Here is a 26198-nt window from a genome sequence, read left to right on the forward strand (position 1 = left end):
CTCTACGGCCTAGCACCAAAGTACATCTCTGACATGTTAGTGCCATATGAACCATCTCGGACTCTGAGGACCTCAGGGACCGGCCTCCTGCTGGTGCCCAGAGTCAGGACTAAACATGGGGAATCAGGATTCCAGTTTTATGCAGCTAAAATCTGGAACAGTCTTTCTGAAGATGTGAGACAGGCCTCTACTCTGACAATGTTCAAATCTAGGCTCAAAACAGCTCTATTTCACTGTGCATATGACTGAAAGGATCTTATCTGCACTCTTCTCTTTTAAAGTTCATTTTATAATGATTATTTATGTTTTTATTTTGTATTGTGATTTTAATGCATTTTCTTGTTCTGTAAAGCACTTTGAATTACTTTGTGTACGAATTGTGCTCTACAAATAGACTTGCCTTGCCTTGCCTTGCCTAGAGTGATGCAGGGATGACTTTTTTTGTAGGCCAACCTGGAAGTTAGTGTCACCCTGGTCCCGTCATCAAAAAGCCTACGGCATCTTTCCACTGGATTTTGGATTATTACAGAAAATAAGCTCTGTGGCAAACACACGTTTATGATGCTTACGTGTTTTGTTCAGCAAGATAATCTTCACAAATTACACCACTGAGTTGAGTGGTAATGTGTGAGGTCAATCAATAGTGCATTGCTGTTCTACTTGGGAATTGTAGGCTAGTCAATGATGGGACGATGAGACAGCACCTGGGTGTGTTTATAAAAATGTTGTATCAGTTATTGTCCATGAGAAGCAGGTAATTATTGGTTATTGGTATCAGTTGAAAAAATCCATATTGGTGCATCCCTAGTATTTACTGATGCATTTTACATCATATAAGTCAGCTCTGAGGTATTCTGTTTCCACTCAATAATATTATAATATTAATTATAATAATAATATTAATTACCAACGACTACCAATGTTTTTTATACATCAGAATTTATGATTAATCTAAAATTAAACATCAGGATGTGAAGTACACATCTTAATGTTTAAATGATTAAGGTGCCAAAGTGCATTACAGCAACAAAATAGAGCTTGTTTATCTCTTGTTTAGGGAGAGAAAGAGAGAAATTCTCTCAGATGTCCTCTAAGTTAAGGAAGGTCAGCAGTCATGTTGTAACCAATCACATCACCAGAGCAGGGGCCCTAATTTATATACGGCACACTGCCTTCACTAACAAGCTGCTTTTTGATAACCATCCCCATTCAAGCCACTATGATACAAGCACTGAATACTACATGTCTTGTCCCTGCTTTCAGAGCAGCATCCTTCATACACTGTCCTTAATTCATTAATGGATACCCAGCGGCTGTTGAAATGCTTAATGGACATGCATTAAATCAACATGGCCACCCATCCAATCTTAAACTACAAAGCTCATTAGCCCCCAACTGCCTGGGGTACAGAAACAGGACCTCTTTCTGAAGAATAGCTGCTTAATTATAGCAGAGCCTTTGATGCAGGCTGTATTGGTTTTCTGCACATATTAGCATGTAGCTCAGTTGTTTACAGTGTCAATGGAGATAATCTAATAAAAGGGACAATGGGCGGGAGGTGTGTAAATGAGCAACACATGATATGATCACCTCGATTGTTATAATAACTGTTGCATCAGTGTTTTATTTTCACTGATGTGGTGTCAAAATTACAACTTAAGTGTATCCACTTTTATCTCTGATATATTGTAGCTGTAGTTTATGGGTTTTGAACAGTACAACTCTTTCATTAGAAGTCAACTAGCAGAGGCAGAGTGCAACAATCCTACTAAAATTCCAAAAACTAAACTGATGAGTATGTTGACTCTGCTTTCAGAAAAGGGTTGAATAACAGAAAAAGAAAAAGACTTCCTGTTTTCTGAGTTACCTATTGTCCTGTTTTTATGGTCAGCCCAAAGTGCACAAATCCACTACTGACTGGATGGATGGATGGATGGATGGATGGATGGATGGATGGATGGATGGATGGATGGATGGATGGATGGATGGTTGGATGGATGGATGGATGGATGGATTGTTTGACTGACTGACTGATTGGTTGACTGATTAACAGATTTTAGCAGCCTTTTTTCTTGCAATTTTTGAAAAATGTTCTTAAAAGTCTAATCTAGGCAAATCAATACACTGCTAAAATTAAGCAGATACAATTAAATTTTTCAAACAACCATCCAATCTCTAGTGTTATCTTGATGATCCCATGGAGCCTTGTTTTGTTCTGATATGTAGGCACGTGTAAGGTTTAACATTGTATTGTTAACTGGAAATTATGTGACAAAGGATCTCAGGCATGGTTGCAGAAAAGTAATTTGGAAATTGCAGAGAGATAATGTGTCAAGTAGTGTAACAAAGTACTACCTGCAGGTGGTAAATAATTAAAGTAATGAGTAATGTCTCTTTGTGTTTTTAAGTTATGACCTCAACACTGTCCATATACAACAAATAATGGGGCTCTGCAGACCTCACAGAACAATAGTATGACTTTCATTAAAGATATACAATGCAGGATTTTCCTAAAAATAACATGTATAGACTCTTACAGATGTAATCCCTCTCGATCATCACTTCTCACCCACTAGAAGTGTGTGGCAGCGTATTTCTTTCTGCAGAGACCATGCCCTCTGCCTGTATTTTAATATCTTTTTATGTTGCTGTGTTTGGGACATTTATGGGTGTGTACCACAGAACTAAGGAAAGGTTAGAGCTTCATGAAAAGGTAGGAACCAGGTGCCTATGTGTAAGCAGCAGACATCAAAGACACACAGAGCTGGAAAAAGAAAAAGAAACAAAAAAAAAAACAACAGCACAAAACAAAACAAAAAAAAAATGCAAATATACAGTTGCGTGCAAAAGTCTGGGCACCCCTGGTCAAAGTTTCATTTACTGTGAGTAGCTGAGTAAGTAGAAGATGAACTGATCTCCAAAAGGCTTCTAGCTCTGTGAGATTCTTGGTCTGTCTTGCACACACTGCTCTTCTGAGGTCTTTCCATAGATATTTAATGATGTTTAGGTCGGGGGACTGTGAGGGCCATGGCAAACCCATTAGCTTGCGCTTCTTGAGTTGGTCCCTTGTGGATTTGGATGTGGAAGGTGTGTTTAGGATCACTGCCATCCTGTCTTCATCTTTAGCTCTTTTACAGATGGTGTGATTTTTCCCCCCAAAATCTGCTGGAATTTAATTGAATCCATTTTTCCCTCTATGTGTGAAATGATCAATTGATCCCTGCGATTAACAGTTGGACAGGTGTTCTGTTCATGAAATTCTACACCCTTTTTCTCCAAACATACCTTTGTTCATTGTGTCAAAAAAGTTCTATTTTAACTTCATCAGTTCACAGATAAAGAAAAGCATCAGGCTTGTTCAGATGTTCCTCTGCAAACTTCTCACACTGAATTTTGTGGTGAGGACACAGGAAAGGTTTTCTTCTGATGATTCTTCCATGAAGGTCATATTTGTGCAGGTGTCACTGCACAGTAGAACAGTGCACCACCACTCCAGAATCTGATAAAATTTCCTGCAGGTCTTTTGCAGTCAAACAGGGGTTTTGATTTGCTTTTTTAACATTCCTATGAGCAGCTCTCTCTGAAAATTTTCTTGGTCTCCAAGACCTCAACTTGACCTCCATAGTTCCTGTTAACTACTATTTCTTAATTACATTATGAACTGAGGAAACAGCTACCTGAAAACACTTTGATATCTTCTTATAGCCTTCTCCTGCTTTGTGGGCATCAGATATGTTAGTTTCCAGAGTGCTAGGCAGCTGTTTAGAGGAGCCCATGGCTGCTGATTGTTGGGACAAGGTTTCAGGAGTTGAAATTTGCATCACCTGGCCTTTCCTAACGATGACTGTGAACAAGCCCTGTGAACCAGGGTCTGAGAGCTGAAAAGTTTGAGAGCTCAAATTTCTTGCGGTACCCAAACTTTTGCATGGTGCTCCTTTCCTTTTTTTTCACTCTGAAATTATACAAAACAAAAATCATACACTAATCTTGCTTAAAATGTTGAAAAGCATGTTTCATCTCTCATCTCAGTTCATCTTCTAGTAACTTAACTATTCACAGAGAACAAATTTTGACCAGGGGTGACCCAATTCTTCCATGCCACTGTAGGAAGACAAAATGCCAAAGAAAGGGAATCTGGGGTTTGCTTTTACTTTCACTTTTGCTAGTGAGTATGTTTCCAAACAGTAACCAACAATCCTGCATAGTGTACCTTTAAGGCTGTCATGATGTCGTTAATTCCTGAATACAGAGCTGAGCCCCTGCTGTAATGCTCCAGAGAAGCAGAGTTGTTCATAAGAAGCGCAGATAGAATCAGCAAACAGAATGATAAGTGTGTGTGTGTGTGTGTGTGTGTGTCCGCACGTATGCATGCATGTGTGTGTACTGTAGCAGCGTGTTTCAAAGGTGAATTTTCAGTCCTCTCAACCAAAAGACGAGGAAAGATTTCATTTCTAGATCAGAGGAATTTTGTTGGGTCTGCACTCCAATCTGTGACTGCACTCAGAAATGTCCATCTTTAGAACTTATTGATCCTTGAATGCTTAAAATATAAAACCCCATCATGATGAGATCATTTCATAAATTTCCAAGGCAGTTTAAGTTGTTGAAATAAGCTTCCTCAAACATGTAAACGTGTATCTTATTAGATATAAGAGACATAAGAGTTTAAAAGACATTATTTTTTCTACAAAATACTTCATACTCCACTGAAAAATGGCTTTCAGGGTAGGGTGTTTTCAAAGCTATAAACCATCTGGCAGGCACTCGTGATGAAGCATAATGGCAGCTTACAGACCAAACCACATAGAAACAATGCTTGTAGAGGCACTGATACACTAGACTCACAAGTCAGTCTTTAGATGCTTTGCTTAACTAAAGACTGATGACTTTCTATCTGATTTTGTGTTTAGATGGGCGGATACAATTTCAGACTTTAAAAAAACTCCCTATGTTGCAGAACCAATAGTTAATCTGCAGGGCGGTCCTTCGGTGGCTCGCTGAAGTCTTGTGCTTGTAAACACAGTCCCACTAGAAACACGTGTAGTGGTACAAAATGGCTCAAGTAGCTGTAAGTCCTTTATTTCCACAGTCTTGTGGACTGAGCACACGTTTGATAAAACCGAGTTAAATCTCTCGGCATCCATTTTCAAGCTCTCTGTGTATTTGTTGCCTTGCGGACGAGAAAAGGGGGAGCGCACATTTCCGGGAGAGCGTGTCCTTTTCAAAAATGCAAGAGGCGTTGCTTTGTTGCCGGCCGTTTTTGCCGGTGTGTTAAACACACTTTAGAAAGGAGTGTCCCCAGACTATCAAAAGGCGGAGATCTCTGATTGTCTGGTGGCGAGACTACTGATACACATGCTTCCATTTCATTAAACATATTAATCCACACTATAAGGCACCAGTGACCCCCAAGACCCATCACTTTTATTTACTCCAACAAGTTTTTTGCCTGTATAAAATAACAACTGCAGCATACTTGGTTTTGCACACCTTATTTTTCACAAGCTCCACTGGAATTATGTGTCTCCAAAGATGCATGCAAAAATTTCTGCAAACCTATAGATACAGGTACACTCTCAGAGATAAGGGTGCTAAGTAGAACCATATAGGGTTCTTCAGCTTGCCTCCAGGGGAGAAATTTTATTTGGGTTCCTGGTTGAACCTTTTATAAAAGTGCCACCTGGAAGTCTTTCAGAGAGTTTTACCTAAAACCCATAGCTTTCTCTAGGGGGCTATCAGAACCTTTCCACCTTCTAAGCGAAGGTGCTAACAAGCAGAGTTGGGTATAGTACTTTAATTACTTTTTGCAGTAACGAGTAATCTAACGCGTTAGTTTGCTGTTTGAGTAATCAAATACTTAAGTACATTTTCAAACAAGACATCAGTTACTTCCGTTACTTTTAGAACCCTGGTCCTTCAGCTCCGAAACAGCAACGGCTGTCGTTTGGTTCTAATAACGGAGATAATGTTAAACCTATCAGTCTGAAAGAAGCCACGGAGCTTGTGGCTCGCTACATGGTCAAAGAAATGCTGCCGTTGTCTACAGTGGAGTCTAAATAGGTGGAGTAGGACTCGCTGACAGACATATTTCAGACTCAGGACTTGCATTATGCCTGGTACACACTACATGCTGGTAGTCACCAATTATCCCCGGTCGTCTTTCACAGTGTGTGTGATGTCATCGGGTTATTCTTGTCCTATTTTTATTACTTTCACTATTATTTGAGTCACTGTGTGTCTGTTCATGTGCCAGCCAACATGCTGTTGTAGTCACCTAAAAGCGTCAGCAGATGGCAGGAGCTACATTTGAAGCGCCATAAGTAAACTATCAAGCTACTGTATCTTCCACAGGAAGTTCTGACAAATGTTTCAGAATAAAAGCCTATTTAGAAAATGGAGGTATTCTCTCAGCCGAGGTTATAAGGGGCTTTTAATTTGAAACAAGTGTTGAGTTTGAAATGACGGTGCGACATGTTATCTTTACAAAGACAACGGAGTGGATAAAAAGTAAATATATAAACACACAGAGGGATTAATAAATAACGGACCGTCTATAATGTAGTCTGTTTCAAATGAAGCTGTGAGCCTCTGCAGTTGTGGTGAGTAAAAGCCCCGCCGCTATTTGTTAATGTTATTACTTTACGTCTGACCGTGAGGATGTAGCATTGTTTGCTAGCTTGATGCTAATGACAGTAATGTTAACTCAGTGGGTTGACAAAGTGCCTCTGCTGTTTCACACCATCATTTCCCCCTTTTACTCTGTGTGGTAACATCCCTAGAGGAAATCATTATCCCTTGGGGTTCTTTACTCTGTCAGCGATGCAGTGGATCTACCTCTACCATAATGCTCATTAGCAGAGTGGACAGTATCTCTGCAGTAAAAATAACTGATTACATTGATTCCAGATACAGACACATCTACATTTAAAAATACCATTTGAAACACAGGCAAACATCTGAATACTTGAGGGAGATGCTCTTTTATCACCTGAGCTTTTTAACAATACTTGAAGAACTTCAAAAGAGGATTCTTGGTATGAAAAGGTTTCTTAATAGAACCCTTTGTTTCACAAAGAATCCTTTCTGCAATTTTTTTTTTTTGTGGTTGAAAGGGGTGCTTAATGAAACATTTAGTCTTCCAAAGAACCCCCTGAAGAACCCTTTCTTAAAAAAAAATGGTATTGTGTAGAAGCTCATTCTTATTTTCTAAGAGTGTATGCAAGTTGAATCAGCTTCTCTCAGGGGCAGGTTCAGAAAGAGATGAAAAAACATAAAGGTCATACAAGCTGTACATATGACAAAAATAGCCACACAAATGTCTCCAAATGACCCCATTCATGTTTGCTCTTTGCGTCTGGAATGGAATAATTCGAGCTTAAGTTGATATGCATGAATTATTATATCATACAAATGAAAGTTCAACTAGGATATTAAAACAACTTAAACTGATGTAATGCAACTAAAGAGGGCCTGCCAAGGAAGACAGAAGGAACCTTGATATTACTGATGTTAAAAAATTGTGGTTATTTTAAATCATTCTGTAGACTATCTTTGGCTGAGTACAAACACTGGCTTCATTTTGGCCTTCTGGCAAGCACTTTCAATTACACCTGATACAATCTGCTGCATTGGTGAGGAGACTGCCACCCAAATGTTTAATGTGCAAATGTGAACCTCTGAGGTATCGTCTGTCTGATGGTCCCTCCTGTTCTGCATTATGATTGGCAGCAGTAGGATGGACTCAAAGTGCATCAGTTATCAGGATAGAAAAAGGTTATTTAAAAGTTTTCAATGTTTGGTCTTGGGGAGGATATAAAATCATCTGAAGTTAAAAGGCTGAAGTCCAAGTGAAGTCACAAGTTAATAGTTATAAAGTCATAAAGTCAAAGTCAAGTTGCAGGTCTGTTTTGATTTTGTTGAGTCAAGCCCAAAGTCATTAGATTAATGACTTCAGTCTGATGCTATTCCCACCTGTTTACGGGGTCAGAAAAAAAGACATGCTCACAGATGGGGGGATACAGCGTGTTGGAGTGTAGAGTCTGTTAGTCATGTCAGTACCACATATATAATGTAAAGTCTGTTCATATGCATATTCCATTCTTACCTTTCCTAATACAGGTGTGGCTCTGCCTGAAGATGGTCTGCAACAAAGAAGAAATGCAAACATATTTAAAAACAAATTATATTTATCCTACAAACAAGATGAATTTAGAGCAGCGCATAAAATAAAAGCATAAGCATAAGTGCCTGTATGCCTCAACAATTCTTATGCATGTGGAGCATTAAAACACAACAACAACATTACAGCCTAACCCAGCCTGAGGCACTGAGGCAGCATGAGTTTAATGATGTGTGGAGAGGGGAGCCATCTTGTATGACTTCCAAGGCAGCAGCAGGCAGAGAAATGTATACCTCCCCAAATTCTCAATCAGGGCCAGCTCCATTAGGGCCGGGAGACAGATGGATGAGGATGAGGGAGGGAGGGGAGCATAGAAATAGAATGAGATTAGAATGGACTTTGAACTGTTAGCCATGGTCATTTGACTAGTTCAAAAGAAAATGGGGATTGTTGTAAGTTGTTATGGTGACAGCACATGTCATTGGGGCTGTAAAGCGTGTTACACAGTAGTTTGAGAACTATTTTTTGGCCTGCCTTATGGAGATATAAAGCAATTAAATCTAGAAATCTATAGTTCCTCTCGAGCAGCAAGGAAAGGAGATAGAGCTTAGACGCTTCTCCATGCTTCGAATGACACCACTGCTTGTTTGGTTAACACATTCTCACTCCGACGTCGTCTCATATTGACATTTGGTCATAGACTTTCCAAGTCGACATATGACCTGCAAAGTACCCTGGGTGCATTGGCTGTTGTCGTTCTGGGACGCCATGTAAACTTCAGCCTGTAACATGCAATGTCCGTTTTTAAAAATACACTTCTATTTTTACAGGAAATGTACGGTTTGCATACAGTCTCTTTCAAAATAAATGTACTACGTCAGTACAATACAGCTAATGGCTGTTTTTTTCCCTTCATCAACAAACGCACGTGGTTACACTTTGCCAACTCACACGTGTTTGGGTTTGGGCAACAAAAGCATGTGGTTGGGTGTAGAAAAAAAGAAAAGGGGTGTGGCTTTACAATCTTATGGGAAGCAAACACCGGCCTCCTCGGGGAAAGTTGGTGATTGTTTGACCCATCCACCACCACTCCCACCTGCCCTACTCAGATTTTCAAAGAAAACGAACGTGTGTTCTACCTTCGTTATTTTTCTATGGAGCAGGATCTTCATGCATTGCTTTGCTGTCAAACACGATCCTCTACTGCAGGGAAAAGTTTTCATGTCCTGGACCAGTGATTCATTCATTCATTTGGTTAAATTCCCCCATTGGTGGGTCACACACATAACACGTCATCAAAGTGTCACACCTGTTTCCCACCCTGCTGGCTTTCCCTTTTAAACAGACGTGAATTTGAAGCTGTCACTACCTCCACTGCTGGCTTAAAGGGGAGACGGGAGACAACTCTGTCCCCGCATTCCACCATTAAATCTTTCATACATAGTGACGAGACAGAATAATGGCACAACATAACTCTGGTGTATTGGGATTTAAGCAATGTAGTTCTGATTATATTGGAGCAACTGAAGCCACATGTTAATTGTTTGTGTTTGAGCCTTCAGGCATGCCTCAAACCATTCCTCTTCTGAGGTTTCCTCCTGTAAATGTAGCCTCCAGCTGCTCCAGTAGCCTCTAAGTTTATCTTCTGAATGCCCAGCTGTGTTATCAGCAAATGTTTTATAGAACAGTATTATCTGTCCCATACCAACAATGTGTTTCATTGTAATGTTTTCCAGAATTGAGAGAGTGGCTGATTAAGTGAGTGATTTTGGGATACGAAATAAAACTTTCTTGTTTGTATAACCTTGAAGAAGTCCATTGAAGGAATATTATACTTTTCTTGTAGTCCAGTAAATGACATCAGCCTTCCATCAATATACAGATCCTTAATCCTGCATAATCCTTTGATCGGTCATGTTTTAAAACCATTATCTTCTTTTCCGGATATAAATTTGCTATTGGCCAAATGGGCATGAAACTTGAAAGTAGAGGGGTTTATCCAGTATCTCCCAGGTGCATACAATATTTTATAGAAAGGGATTTTGTGTTTTTTTCCCTCAGCCTGATTGGCTCAGAAGAGTAAAGGTGACTGCTATTTGGTAACCTTTGAGCTGAGCATGTCTCAATCTTGACCCAAGCTGGAGGTTCATCTGGGGAGAAGTAACACATGGCTGCTTTGAGCTGTGCTGCCCAATAATACCTGTACCTTAATAGTTAACAGCTTCTGAATACAACTCTTTTTATCAGAGGAAAAAAATAGTATTTGACCCAGATCTGTTAACCACATGGGGAAACAAAGAAGCACAGCTCAGTTATCAGTTATAATGATGTCTCTGGTCCAGTGCCACTGACAGTTCTAGTATTCATTGCATATGGCAAATAGTCACACTGACTCAGTATAATGCACTCACCTTGTACTGCAGGTACTGGCACTGACACTAACGTGGACGCCAGCATTGACAGTGGGGTTGATAACAGAACTTGGGTTAGCTGTAGCGTTGGTCTCAGCTATGGCCTGACTGCAGATCCATTTGGTCTCATCAACCACTGTGCGTGCATGAGGCAGACGACCCACATCCCTCACTTTCATCAGCAGGTGGTGTCCTGTTTTGAGGATGTGAACTGCCTCGTCGTGGGAGATGGTGACAAAACTCTGACCGTTCACTTCCAGGATCTGGTCACCCACCTGCAACAGAACAGTAGAATTAAAGACACAGACATCAGGGAAAGAAAGATCTAGGACTGTAGTCAACCAAAGAAAATCTTGGTCGACTAAAGTCACACATAATCGTCAACTAATTGATTAGTTGGGGGGGGGGGGATCTGCACGTTATATTTACTTGTGCGGTTGTGTGTCTGTGTCACTCTGCAGTTACACCTCCAAAACACTAGTCAGCGGTGGAGGACTGTGTTAAGTGCTGTAAAGTTTAGTTCAAATCAAACTTTATTGATATAGTTAGTATAGATATGATTCAAAACACACATTAAATATGGCTTAATAGGGACAATTTCAAACCAGGTATGCAAATTGGCTTCACTATAAATCGCAGAACTGACAGACAAACACTTGTCTTTATCTGGACACATTTCCCCCACCAATACAACATGCTAACGTTATTAGCACAAGTCTATGGCATTTTACATTGTATAAACTAGCCTAGCATCTAACGATCTTTTCCTCTTCTCATATAAAACCAAGGACAACAGCAACATGTAACAAAGGTAACGGTACATAATTTGGCCCCATTACAGCTCACAACATTCACCGACAAAACAACTGTCTTATACTAAACATGTTTTCCAAGCAAATACAACATGCTAACGTTATTAGTGCCAGCCTATGGCATTTTACATTGTATAAATGAGCCTAGCAACGACCAGCGTTTTCCTCTGTTCATATGAAGCCAGGATAAATCCCGAAGTATAAATCCCTGAAGGATAAATCACACACACGACTTAAAATGCTATTTTAGTGTAGGCTTTACTGTCTTCACAATTTATTGTTTCTTATCTGTGGAATACAAGTAAATACAAGCTTCGTTTCCGCTGAGGGAAATGGTTTAAGCTTACAGAAACAGCTGAGCATGAGGGTGGGCGAGTTCAACTTTCTGTCAACAACGGAGGTGTTTTGAAAACCCCCCCATTTTCACAGGTAACTTAGCCTGCCCCCCTGCCGCAGGAAATAATGGATTAATCCTGGAAAGCTATTGATGTAGCACTTTTCTCCTTATGAAAGTAACACAGCGATTATTCAACCAATGACAATTTGGACGGACGAGAGCGTAGCAACCAAATTATTGACTAGTTGACCAGAAGACTGAGCAGTCAATGACAACAACAAAATAAAAACTTATGCGATTGATACCAAATCTCAGTATCATTTATACAAATAGTTTTCTTTCTTCTTTAGATAAAATCCATTTTTGAAATTCGGATTAAAATGCTTTAACAGCAGCACCTGCATGACAGAGTGAAGAGCACAGTTTGTGTGAAGTGGTGGTGGGGGCAGAGGACGGGATCGTGCTGGGTGGGATCTCTTATATCACTTTAATGTGCTTCATTTTTTTCATGCATCCAAACAGGGGGCACGTATACTACAGGGGCCGTCTTGGAGTGAAAAATACACAGAAAAGCTTGGATACACTTTAATTTTCCAGCCAGTGAAGTACCAAAAACAAGCAAACCCAAAAACATGGTGTAGGAAGACAAGAAAATACTGTTTATATCAGCAGAACTGCTCTCTGTTTGAAAACACATGACAGTATTCACAACTTGGATTCATTTTTTATGAAATCAATAAAAATGATTCAATTAAATTCAAATTAATTGGTGGACCCTTTCAAACAAAGGAATAATAATTGAGGAATGGTCACATTCAGATTGTATGATCCCTTCCAAGGTAAGAAGTCACCACTTTTACTTCTCTTGTTTACCATACTAATCTGTATAAATAATATTTTGGTGCTCATGGTCGCCATAAATTGAACTGAACAATTAAATGGTGGAGAATCTAACCAAGCTAACAGAAATGTGTAGAATGTCCATACTGACAAACGTTGAAACATTTTTAATGTTATATTTTGGTTTGCGACACTAACTCAGTTAACTTAAGTGGGTGGATGGTGAAATGATGTGTTTTGAGAGGTTTTAATATTCTGAAAGCCAAGACATCCATCATGTTTATCAAAAAATGATCCATTGTAACATCCAACTAATTTTGAGCAAAACACATATTGAATTACTCCGCAGGAGTTGTAGCCAACTGAAAATAATACAATAATACAACAATAATAGGGGAGGCCATTTGTGAATACCCCAGAAAATACGGTTTACGATACGATGGAGACCTTTGAGGTTTATTGCTTTTCATTACATATTTTAGTATACTTCAAAGCATTTATGCTACAATGACAAATTTATTCAGTTAAGAAATATGCTGCATTCAAATGGAATCAGGCAGAAGATGGACAGCAGGCAGGCAAGAAAACAGGTTAATAAACTGTAGAAAGCAGCATGAAGGCCAGCAAAAATGTTAGGGTGGTTACTTCTTTTGATATATCTCTTACTTATTCAGACTTATTTGGTCCGCTGCTTGGACAGACACAGATGGGATTGCAGAGTTATTTGACCAGGGTATAAATGCTGATTTTAACCTTTCCCCTTCCACACAAAAGCCAGATGTTTGCGGGTGTTAGAAAATTAATTGTTTAGAGAAAGGGGCTATAGAGATTTATTGCAAATAGAAAATCTACTACTTTCCAATTCTGTCCATGCCATGGGAGAGTCAAAACCCCAGCTCAACTTGACAATTGAAAAATGTAACAGTAATATCTCTTTTTCAGAAACATTCTCTGTGTTACTCTGGGTAATCCACAGACCTCACTGTCATCAGTTTTTATATACCTTTATGGCAAAAGGTTGTTGCACTAAAAACACACAGTGAGGTCAGTTAACAAAATGTGCTTATTTTTGTGAGCCCCTGGAAAAATGAGACAGTAGCCAGAAATCATGGAAAAAGCCAGGTCCACCACCATCATAACAACACAACACAGAGAACCACTTACATATACTCACTGAATATCTTCTCTGTGAGTGTGAGGTTATGCATGCACCGCTGTGTGTGTCATGCATCCCAATCCATGATTCAGACAATGTTTTCTTCATTGTCCCAACCTCAGGCCACAGATTTAATACCAAACAAGTGGTGTGATACCCAAGGTCGTTCCAACTTTCCCAACTCACTGAGTTCTCTGCAGGGTGCCACACACATAAACACTAATGCTGCACTGAAGCTAATTATCCTTCTTTAGACAGCCAGACAATAGGTGAGGTCCTGGCCCTTTTCAGCCCAGTGTGTCAGAGGAGAACATCACAGATAAGACAATGCAGTGAACATTATTCATCAGACCACGAGAGAGGAAAACCAATCAGTGGTCAATGCTCTGTGGTCTGGGACAAAACACTTGGGTCGCTCATAATCAGTATCCCTCTTCCATATCATTATCTACAGCATTTGATTATTGCTGTGAGAGATTATCTAACAGTGCTGTTGTTCTTTTGTATTAAGTGCCATTTTGCAGATTTTGTTTAAAGCAGAGTAAAGGATTGTTCAATGCCAAATGATTTTAAAAATGTTTGCAGTGGAGGCTTAAACCATCTTAAATTAATATCAGTATCAGTAAGTCCCCCTGTCAGTCTGTCAAAAATCAAGTAATGGCTAGATTTACACAAAAATGGATATTTATAGTTGCCAAGGGGTTATTCCTCGCAATACATTTCAACAAGACTAAGAGTCTATAGCCAGTGCTGTTGTTTAGTTGGTATAATGTTCACTCTGTTTATTTGGCATGCAAGCACCATTTGCTAATTAGCACTGAACACATAGTACATCTGAGGCTGATGGAAATATCTTACCAAGTGATTTTCAAACATTTTGTGCGCAAGGCACACCAAAGGGCAAGCCAAAATCTCAAGGCACACCTGTATTTATAACTGTGCACAATAGCTTTTATAATGTGTGTCACCACTCTAATCATAACATAAGACAATAAAAATAAGAAAAAATGACACAGGTACCTTGTGTGATACTGTCAACTGACATTTTTTTCTTCTCCTTTCTTTTAGTGGGAGGTCATCTGTGCTGGTGCCTTGTAATTTATTGCATACAATAAAGTGATCCATTGTCCCACGTTACAGCTTTCTTCTTTTAAACGTTATCAACCCTCACACTGGCTTCCAATCAGGATGTGTCACACACTTATAATTCCCACATGCGAACGACAATTAGGATCTCTGTGAGGTTTTTTTAAAAATTAAATTCAATTAAATTATGTTTTTAGGTAAAGTTTACCTCTTTATTAGGAAAAGGGTGTACACAACATACTGATACATTCATTCATCTTCTAACCGCTTCATCCTCTTGAGGGTCGCGGGGGGGCTGGAGCCTATCCCAGCTGACATCGGGCGAGAGGCAGGGTACACCCTGGACAGGTCGCCAGACTATCGCAGGGCTGACACATAGAGACAGACAACCATTCACACTCACATTCACACCTACGGACAATTTAGAGTTATCAATTAACCTAGTCCCCAATCTGCACGTCTTTGGACCGTGGGAGGAAGCCGGAGTGCCCGGAGAGAACCCACGCTGCACGCTGACACGGGGAGAACATGCAAACTCCGCACAGAAGGGCTCCCACGCCCAGGATCGAACCGGGAACCCTCTTGCTGTGAGGCGAGAGTGCTAACCACCACACCACCGTGCCACCCCATACTGATACAGTCAATTAAAAACTCATTCATAACTTTTTTTATAGGCCCAGTTGCCATAATAATGTGTGGTTATCACAAAATACCATGGCACAACTGGATTGGCATCACACAGTGTGCAGCAGCACACCATCTGAGAACCACTGATCTAACCAATTCTTATTTCCAGGTCGTCAGATACCAATGCTTTGTCACACTCCTTGGCATCTGCAACGACTTGGTTAGGTTTAGAAAAAAGATCATGGTTTGGGTTAAGATAAATACTTTTTTTACTTGATGTGACATGATGTGACGTGACCGATGCACTGTTAGCTAACATGGTTAACAAGGAAGCAGTCTCGAGCACTTATAACGAGGGAGGTTGGGGTGGTGGATGGGTCACAAAAAAACTTTCCACCTGGAGACACGTGTTCAGCTCCATGTGAACTTTGAGTGATTTTAAGGTACGTCCACAACTCCGAAACTTAACAGTAATTACCTAACTTTACGCTAATGATGTAACGTCATTTGTGAGGCACAAATTCATATGATGTTATACAAACTATTGTGCATGCATTTTTTTGTAGGATATCATACAAACTGCTCTATGAGACTTTGTTATGTTATGTTACATTGCATTGTGTTGTGTTGTGTTGCGTTACATTACGTTATGTTACAACTGTGCCTATGTTAGAAAACATTACAGCTAAACAAGACTGATTTTTGGTTTTACAGAAACACATACTGTCGTCTCCTGGGTGAAAGTCTGGTTTTGTCTGACCGATCCACCTCATCTCCTTCCCTCCCTACACAGACTTTCTCACTCTTTATACTACAACAGTTGCTCTTAGTGTCAATTATTGCTGCCAAAGTGTTTAGATTTGATTTGAAAGCCTGGTGTGTCTCATAATGATGCTAAAGCGTGCCTTTGGTGTCGATATTACACAGCGAGAGACATAAAGCATCAGTATGTGACAACCTGGGAATGAGAATGGGCTGGAATATAATTAGTTTTCAGGTATTTTGTGCTAAATTTAAGTATTGTACACATGGGGAATTTGACACGATGATGGTGCTAAATGAAAAGTCAGGGTATCACCAAAGTTATTACAATTAAATTTTGCAGGGACCTTGAATGCCGGTACCAAATTTCATGTCAAATCATCACGTAGTTCTTGTTAGATATTTCCCTCTGAACTGAAGAACTAGATGAGCAGACCAACGTTTGCATTCCTAGCGTCACCCAGCTAGTGTGGATAAAAAAAGTGCAGCTGGATTTCATTTTAATTTATTGTGAATATTCATGGTATGCATAAAATAAATCTTAATGTTTTTAATGACCCCAAATCCATTCCTCTAGTGCGCCGTAATCATACAAAGTCCTTCAAAAAACAAAAACGGGAAAAAAAAACAAAAGCAAACTTTGTGCAGAGGAAATGCCAACAGTTTTCTGTTCACATCCATGCTTCTCAGAGGATGATCCCTTTTATGGATAAGTGGATAGAGTGGTGGATATGTAGCATCAACACAACTGAGGCTGAGATATCCTGATTTTAAATCCCTAGTTTATGGTAAGCTTCAAAACCACTGGATCCTACATTTCCCATAATATTTTTCTGCATGAACAGCGATACATTTTTGTTTATAATGATGGCAAGCTATTTATTTAAATAGCTCATACTTACAGTCATGGCTTACCTGATTATTGTCCATGCCTGCATCACCAATGGTTACCTCTATGTTCATCAGATAAATATTATAGAGGTTGTTTAGCTAAATGAGATTCAACCTAATTTAGCAATAGGGGGTGTTGTTTCAATTAGTTTTACATACTGAATGTTGTTATTAGGCCTGTTTATAAGTACAGAAATAGAGTGGGACGCAGAGGGATGCAGCAAAACAGTTTCCACCGTACTACAGCAGAAAATGCTTTGTCTCCTTTCTTTCTCATCTAACTGCAACACCATGATTATTTAAAGCAAATGCATCTTAAATGAAACTCCATAACCGAGCCCTCTGAGGATAAGAGAAACCTTTATATTAACATATTTTGTTAATGATTATTCACAAATGCAAATAAGCATATAAAATACTGGATATAGGACTCAAGACAGTGTCCTTGTTGCTTTAAAATAGGCTTCTGTTCAAACAGTATAAACATTTCTTATAATCAAAATTATATTGATCAGACATTATGCTAAGAAATAGGCGTAGCAGGTGTCACACCTTGCCAGTCTCAGCAGATCACCATGACCAGAGCAATACACTGTCTTATCTTTTCCAACTACAAGTCTTCCACACTCACCTTCTCCCTGCTGCAATCATTTGTATTTAAGTTGAGTTGCACTGATCATTCGTGATGAAGTTCGAAAAAAAAGTGTATGTGTGTGCAGGGTGCTGGAGATGCAATGTATTTGTCCTTTTCACACTGAGAGGGCAAACTGCTATTTTCAGCAGCAGGAGCAGTTTGCTGGCCTGCTGTGGCATCCGGAGAGTGGCTGTTAATGACACAGTCCATCCAGCATGAGGTGTTAAAGGAACATACCATGGTCAGCCTGAGATGTGTCAGGATCATTTATGGAGCACATTTTTGTGCACTGCACAAAAAACAAATAACCTGGTAAAACTGATTTATATATATACTATAAAAAAAATACTCCCTACCTTCCTGATATTTATCTGTGATTATTTTCTAAGTGTTTAAAAGCACCTCAAAATTCTTTACTGCCCATACCAGAAAAATTACAGAATGTTGTTGTTATAGAATTGTTTGCTCAACACTATCTGACAAGCAGCCACTAGTAATTATGCAAAAATGACTGTCCTCTCTTGTCTGTGTCTACACAGGATGTATTTAGGCGCAGTATTGAGTGAAGGTCAAATGCATTGTTGCTGCACTCAGAGCCTAGAGCCTGTGTAGACAGCTAGGTTGATTAAAATAGAAGCATATCTGTTCAATCAGATGTGTGTAAGAATGCCCAAAATGTGGGGGAGGCTTCTTTCACAAGCGTGCATTCATCGGCAGCATGGACTTCCATAGCTAAATTAGCTATTTTATGACAAGCATTAGGGAATGTTTGAAATGCTGCAATTATGCTCTTTTGGCCAAAAGCTGTGTGCAAGTGCCTCTTTGCTTCAGCATAAGAGCACTGAGTTTCCCAGGGCAGATTATCCCAAACAATGAACAGTTCTGGTGGTGGTAGAGTGGTTAACTCAGCTGCTAACGCTGCATTCAAATCCACATCACTGTCCTTAACAGACCTCTTGAATGACCTCATAGGGTAAGTCTATAGTACAGAAGACTAATTCAAGGTTAGAAAACAGCTTCTAATTGAATGGATTTAAAGCAGATTTATATCACTTTCTAATGGATATTGCTGAGCGTTTCGCTCTTTTAAAGTAATGAATGGGCAACACCAAGTGTCACTGTCTTCCGCAAATATAAATGAGTAATATGACTTTCAGCTAGACCTATTCATAGCTGCAATGATGGATGCTAGCATCCCAGCAATGCTGAGTCCAGGAATATTAACATCACAATTACAAACTTTGTACAAGGGTATACTGCTCCTCTCAACTTTCTAACAGCAAAACTGTAAATATGAACAAGTAATTTAATCTGGAATTCTATTCCTCAAAGAACCAGATAAAAACAATATGGTGAAGTTAAACTGTATTTACAATGCTAATTAATCTGATTTAAGATATTATACAAACTTCTGGATAAGACTTGGATGATTTCTTCAACAATTACATGGCAAAAGAGAAGATCAGTGGATAAATTTTTTGAGAGTCACAACCCCTGTGAATTAATCATTTTACTACCAGGATTTTCCCCATTTGGTCTGATAGTATTTGGAAAGACTAGATTAAATTGCACGATTAAATCATTTTATTCCCATCCAAGCCAGTAGATCGCTTAACCATAAGGTAGCAGGCTCAGCCAGTAGAGGTCTCTAGTGCACTTGCTCTATGGGGCACACAGTGCGGAAGAAGTACCGATCATCTGTAATTTTATATGCCCCAGTAAAACTTTTTTAACTTAATGTGCCGCTAAGCAACTTTTATAGGAATGAACAGAGACCTGGCTTTAACATTGTATCTAGTTCTCTCTATACATCCATGGGATTAACAAAGGCGTTTGCTGTGCCCAATTTTATTTGGTCCACCTTAGTGTCCACAGTTTAACGCTCACCTGAAACAATGGTTCTAGATCTGACCCAGTCTAAACTGAAAAGTTAAAACTGAGGGTGAATATATCCATTTTCTAAAATATCTGTATACATGTAGACTGGGCCTCAGAATCATCCTGTGGGGACCATTAATTTCCACAAGATTTTTCACAGCATCTGGCCCGAGCAGCATCGGCTAATTGACTTAATGTCCAACCAATATCAATATCCTTATTATTCTACCATGTTTCAAGCAAACCTTCACATTTAAAGACAAAAGTGCTCCAACTGGCCATGTTCGAAGGTGGGTCAAAATGCCTGGCCCCTCAAAGAAATATATGATGTTGCACTCAGTTGTACCCACTCTAAGTCTCTGATCTAGTTCTGTGCAAAATGAAAAATAAAAAAAACCTTGAAAGAGAAGATTTAACTCACCTAAACCTACTTTCATACCTTCGCAAACCTGGTTAATCACTGCATTAAGTATGCAAGATTCTCTGATTGTTGGTTTCACAAAATTACAAATTCTGCTGAAGGAAAGGAGGTGTCAGACACTGTCTATAGCAGGGTAAGAAAATAAGGAAATAATTAGGGCATGACTTGATATTACTCTTAAAAGTAAGCTAAGTAGTATCAAACTAATGAATTTGATTTGCTTTGTGATGATCACCTGCAACAGTTTCTCTTTACAACCCTCCATCTTCCTGCCACAGCACTGACAGAGTAAAGAGAGATGGTTTTTCCAGGACAGGATATACAGCCTCCTTCTCTGCCCGCTGCTGCCAGTGTAATGGCAGGATAACTCAATGTGATATAGACAAACCTCCACACACACACACACACACACACACACACACACACACACACACACACACACACACACACACTGTAAAGATGGGAAGCGGCTCCCTTCCACAGACAACAAATGGCTGCAGACTACCAGTGAATGGAGACACATCTATGTGACTTGGAGAGGTGAAGAAAAATCATCCACTATTTTTTGCGCTTCCTCTTTTTCACCCTTTCTGTTCTCTCCGTCTTTCCTACTTTCACATTTTCTTTTAAAACATGTGAAATGCACTGGTTATGCAGCATGACCAGCCAATCCTCCACGGTAAAAAAAAAAGTACCTCTTCATCGCACTCTGTCAAAAAACCTGAGAAATGTCACGCTGCATCTTTCAAGGGACAACATTTGAATTTGTAGAATGCCTTTGAAGCTTTGCCTTTTTAATCTCCTTTCTCTCTGTCTAAGACAGTTTTCCAGGTTTCCCAATTGGTTCGAAAAAGTAAGGACTCAAACTATAAATCTGATGTTTTATTTTTATCCCCAAGTAGGACACAGTGTGATATCATGAAAGCCATATTGAGGTTTCAGCCATATTGTTTACAGGTAGGAGACGCTGGCTTCTGTTCTCCTTGCCTAAGGCTCTTTGAAAAACAGCACAGAGCTAGAGTGACCTGCTTGTTGAGGCAGAAAGCTGACCTGAAAACACACAACAGAGGTTTAGCATGGCTAATAAAGCATTTTTGTAGACCTGTCATGGCAGTGAATTCAGCTGCCTGACTGAGGCTGTAAGGCAGGTGGCAGATGTTAGCAACGCCAACAGGTTTAGCAGTCTAATAGGAGGCAGGTGGCAGGAATGCTAACAGGTTCATCAGAATCAGGTAGCAGATGTTAGCGTTGACAGCTGGCACAGTGCCATAAATCTTCACGTCAACAACTCATTTAATCCATGACTAAGACTTGAAAGACCACCTCAGAGAGTGCTAATGTTTCAGGGTGTTCTACACAAATGTGTTTTTCTACATTTTTTGTCCACTTAGTATGAAAATAAATTTGAAACTTTTCTTGAGTGGGTAATCTATCACACTGAACATAATGTCTGGTCTTATTTTTGTCAATTCTGTGTGATTGTAGTGATGCAGTGCAACTCAGTCAACATTTACAATAGCAGTAATGAAGCTTTGACAGCAAAGAAAGCAGACATGATGTTCATTGTGATGGATTACCACATCTCAGGTTGGCTGATTTCCATACAGTACCAAAATGAATAGAAGAATTTCTTTTTTTTTTTTTTTTAAAGATGTGAAACCATATCATGTCTGACAAGTAGATGCCAGTTTGTGGCATACTGGCATTTGCGAAGATTTGTCTTTATAAAGTGGAAAATCAATCAGTGTGATGAGACTTGTTTCAGTAATTTTCGCTGCAAATCAGCCGCTTTGTACAAACAGGGAGGACAGGAAATGGCCTGGCCAATCAGAGGCTGCCCTATGGTCTGCACTACATAATCTGAAGCATGTTTTAGGACACCGATGTCACCGATAACGTCACCAATAACTTCAATGAACTCACTCTGTGGTGGATTTAATCTGGCCCTAAAACTACAGTTAAATCACTCCACAACCAGAAACCATAGATCACCAGAACCACCCAGGATGCTATAAACACAGGCGCTACTGTTTATAATTTAGGGCTGCAGTCTGGAAACACAGACAATTTGGATAACAAAGCAGCAGCCTACAATGTAAGAGGAGCAGTAAAGGAGGGAAAAAAGACTTAAATTAGGGATGCACGATAGTATCAACATGTCATCGGTATTGGCCGATATCTGCTTTAAAATGAACTATTAGAATCGGCTTTTTCTTAACTTGCACAATGAATGACTATTGCATACACTGAAAGCATTGCATTTTGTGTCTCCATCTGCTGGTGGGCCATCACAATAAGAGTATGCATGCATAATATGATATTATTCCATTACAGAAGAGACTTGATAATCACTTAACTTGGATGGGGAAAAAGTGGATATGTCAACACTGGTATCGGTTATCAGTCAAATGAGTTGTTACATGGCATATTGGCATATTGGCATATCGCATATCGAACAAAAAATCCAATGTTGTGCATCCCTAACTGAAATGCAATGCACAAATTGAAGGGACAGACAGAATTTCACTTAAGTTACTTAAGTTACACTTAGGTACCTCACATGATTTCATGTGACAAATAAATTGAGTGATTTATGGATTGACTGATTTTTCGTTGATTGATTGTGCCCTCGGTGGTGTGGTGGTTAGCACTCTCGCCTCACAGCAAGAGGGTTGCCAGTTCGATCCCGGGCGTGGGAGCCCTTCTGTGCGGAGTTTGCATGTTCTCCCCGTGTCAGTGTGGGTTCTCTCCGGGCACTCCGGCTTCCTCCCACGGTCCAAAGACATGCAGATTGGGGACTAGGTTAATTGGTAACTCTAAATTGTCCGTAGGTGTGAATGTGAGTGTGAATGTGTGTCTATGTGTCTATGTGTCAGCCCTGCGATAGTCTGGCGACCTGTCCAGGGTGTGCCCTGCCTCTCGCCCGATGTCAGCTGGGATAGGCTCCAGCCCCCCCGCGACCCTCAAGAGGATGAAGCGGTTAGAAGATGAATGAATGAATGAATGATTGTGCCCTATGCCTCTGCTTTCTTTCAACTGTAATCTCTCTGTTATATATTTCCTGGAACCATGTCACCTGTTATTGTACCTACAGTGTACTTGCCTGATCCTTTTGAGGCCTGATAACTTTGACTCTGCAGCTCGATCTGCTTGCAATCAGTCCAGCACCACAAAGTCTCAGCCTTATTTACATTGAGTACATTGAGAGCAACTTAAACCAGAAGTCAAACCTTGTATGTGTACACACACTTGACCCAATGATTCCGACTATCAACTCTGATCAGCAACAGTCAATGTGAAAAACTTTCATACATATTTGTTGTCTGTGCTGAGTCCAAAACTGTAAAGTGAATTTCGCTAACCAAGGACCTATAACACTGGACTTTTTCAAGATTCAACACATTAAAAAATTAAATCAAATCAGAATAAGTCCCATGCGTTGGCCATGGAAAGATTCTAGTTGACTGAATGACAAATGTCATTCAATCAACTAGAATGAATGAATGACAAATGTCCTGTCAAATATAATAGTGGAGACAATAATGGCTACAAGTGAAAACTGGAATCACGCATTCTTAAAAATAACTCAGTAATGACTCTTGGCAGCCATCAATCAAGCCATCAATTTTACCTTTACTTCATTAGATAAGTCAATTGAAAACTAATTTTTATTTACAATGATGACCTGGCCAAGGGGCAGCGACAGGAAGAGGAAAAGAAAAGATGGAGAATTCTCATTTGACTGACATGTGGGACAGGTTTTGTGGTGTAATATAACAATACTAACAAGACAGATTGAGTTGGGGTACCTTTAATGCACCAGCATCTGCAGCAGATCCAGGGTCCACTCCAGTGATGTAGATCCCCAGTCCATACTCAGCACCACCTCTGATCATTAGGCCCAGAGAGCGACCGTCGTCCATATTCAGGTTTGCCTATCGGGGAGACACAACATTCACATCCCTCAGTGTTGTCAAACCAAACTATCAAGGTCCAGTGTGTTGGCAGAAATTGAATATAATATTGAAAGTATGTTTTCTTCGGCGTATAATCACCTGGAAAAATGAATCACTGTGTTTTCATCACCTTAGAATGAGCTGTTTACATCAGCATAGGAAGTAGGTCCTCCTCCACAGAGATCACCATGTTGCATCACCATGTTTACAGTAGCCCAGAACCAAAATAAAGCAAACACTGTGTTATCTTTAAACCACATTATTTAGGGTTTATACTGCTTTAAATCACCTAATCTGTTTGTTCTGGAGAGGAGGAGACCTCTATGGATAATGTGAATCCAAGTAAAAAAAAAACTCCTGAATGTCTAGATCAGGGGTCAGCAACCTTATATCTATCAAGAGAGCCATTTTTGATCAGTATTATTTTAAAAAACATCTGCCTGGAGATGTAAAACATATTTGAGCTTTAAATTAAGGCCCTTCTCTGACTTGCCAAACAGCATCAGAGAAACATTGATTTGTAAAGTGAAACTACTTTAGTAAGTATTTTTACCAGTTGTTATCACCGGGTCTGTTTGTTCTGAAGAGGAGGATAATTCAGCTCAACAATGAACACTGACACAATTCCAACCAGGAGAAGTTTCAGCTGGTTGCAATCTGCAATCCCTTCACTGACTTTAGACAAGTGGGAGAAAAAGATGCAGCAGGATGTGTCAGTAACAACCAATGCAGTTTGGTGTGACAATTAGCATTCTGCACTTGCATGTTAAAGATGTCACAGGCACTGGTGCTTAGCAGATTTACCAAGCATCGTATGCCTGTCAAAAAAAAACCAACAAAAAAAAAACCTAAACAAAAAACAAACAGCTTTCAAAGCTGCTTTATAGATATTTGTTGGTCAGTTTCACTTTGATTTAAATCCCTTCAGCAAAACTGTCACGATGCAGCTTGTCAGCAGAAGTAGCAGTTGCTCACTCAATAGGGACTTTAAGCAGCGGCGGATTTTGCCACGGCTACGGCTCCCGGAAATAGATCTGCGCGCTACAACGCGTGGTTAAATGAAACGTGTTCTACAATTGATAGTGACACACTATATTACATGTTTCAGCGATCCTTTCCCACAGACGCAGGATACTATGTATATTTCACTGTATAAAAACCATAGTGAAATATTTTCTGCTATAGGCTATATTCTCCCCTCATCCTTGCATTGCATACGGTATATAATTTCTCAGTATACCCTATACTATGTACATTAGTCTTTATTCCATTCCTTCATGCCAGCCTCTTTAGGAGCATACATAAGCCCTCCATCCCTCCCACGACACTGATCACAGATGAACTTGTCTGGAAGCCCTAGCACATCTGCCAACACTGGAAGGTCGCACTATCTCACTCTGAACTCCGTCAGACATTCATCCTCCTCCATTTCATCCAGGTGAAAACGCGCATATAGTGTTGATATGGTAAATCTAAGATCTTAGATTTGTTCACGTCATATAATAACAAAAACTCTTCCTCTGACATTAACTTGTCATCTAATGCATAGAGCAACTCCTCTCTGGCCCTTTTGAAAGACATTTTGACCGAACTGACATAGCTCACTTGAGCTACTGTGTTTTTACGCTCACCCGTCACGTAGTGATCGATCAGCTGTTCCGACCTGACAGCTACTGCAGCAACCTGCTTAATGACTACTATGGATTTGACGTAGCCGTAGCCGTGGCAAAATCCGCCACTGCTTAAAGTCCCTAATGTCACTGCAACTGCTGCTAATTGGTGTGTGCCATAAACATATGTTTATCATGGTGAATATCATTAACACCTAGATTTAGATATAGCAGAGCATTTTTTTTTCCTATGATGCAACTTCAAAATTCACTGAATGCTGCTCAGTTGTCAAGTGTCCTCTGTGCAGTGTGTAAGTGCAATAACTTACCAGTGCATGGAAAAATATTTTTGCTAATATGTGAGTTACCATGTGATAACATACTTGAGTAGCAGTAGAGTGGATCTGTGCTACTTGACAGTGCAGTGGGGAATAATGTGGTTGATGCTGCAGGTTTTGAGCAGCTGTACACCATTTTAACGTGTGTATTTGTCAACCTCCGTATTAAAAATGTCCTTGCTACAAAAATGTGAACCAGACCTCATTACATCACATTAAGGCCAGGCACCTCATTTAGAATGTGGATGTACTATAATATATAGAACTGTATTACCATATTCTCACCAGAAATTTAGAGGAAGTAACTGATGAACAAGACA

General features: G+C 39.8%; 1 protein-coding gene across 2 annotated transcripts in view; it reads right to left on the reverse strand.

Moving 5' to 3' along the window:
* The window catches only part of LOC125890942 (whirlin-like), a 144039-nt gene that overhangs the window by 40414 nt on the left and 77427 nt on the right, over window positions 1–26198 (reverse strand). For both annotated transcript variants that reach the window (XM_049579872.1, XM_049579871.1), the window contains exons 3-5: window positions 23784–23909; window positions 10531–10805; window positions 8105–8141 (exon numbers count right to left, since the gene is read on the reverse strand). In XM_049579872.1, coding sequence (XP_049435829.1) covers window positions 8105–8141; window positions 10531–10805; window positions 23784–23909 — 438 coding nt within the window. The remainder of the gene's footprint in view (window positions 1–8104; window positions 8142–10530; window positions 10806–23783; window positions 23910–26198) is intronic.

The sequence above is a fragment of the Epinephelus fuscoguttatus genome, linkage group LG6 (assembly GCF_011397635.1).
Source record: "Epinephelus fuscoguttatus linkage group LG6, E.fuscoguttatus.final_Chr_v1".
NCBI classification, from domain to species: Eukaryota; Metazoa; Chordata; class Actinopteri; order Perciformes; family Serranidae; genus Epinephelus; species Epinephelus fuscoguttatus.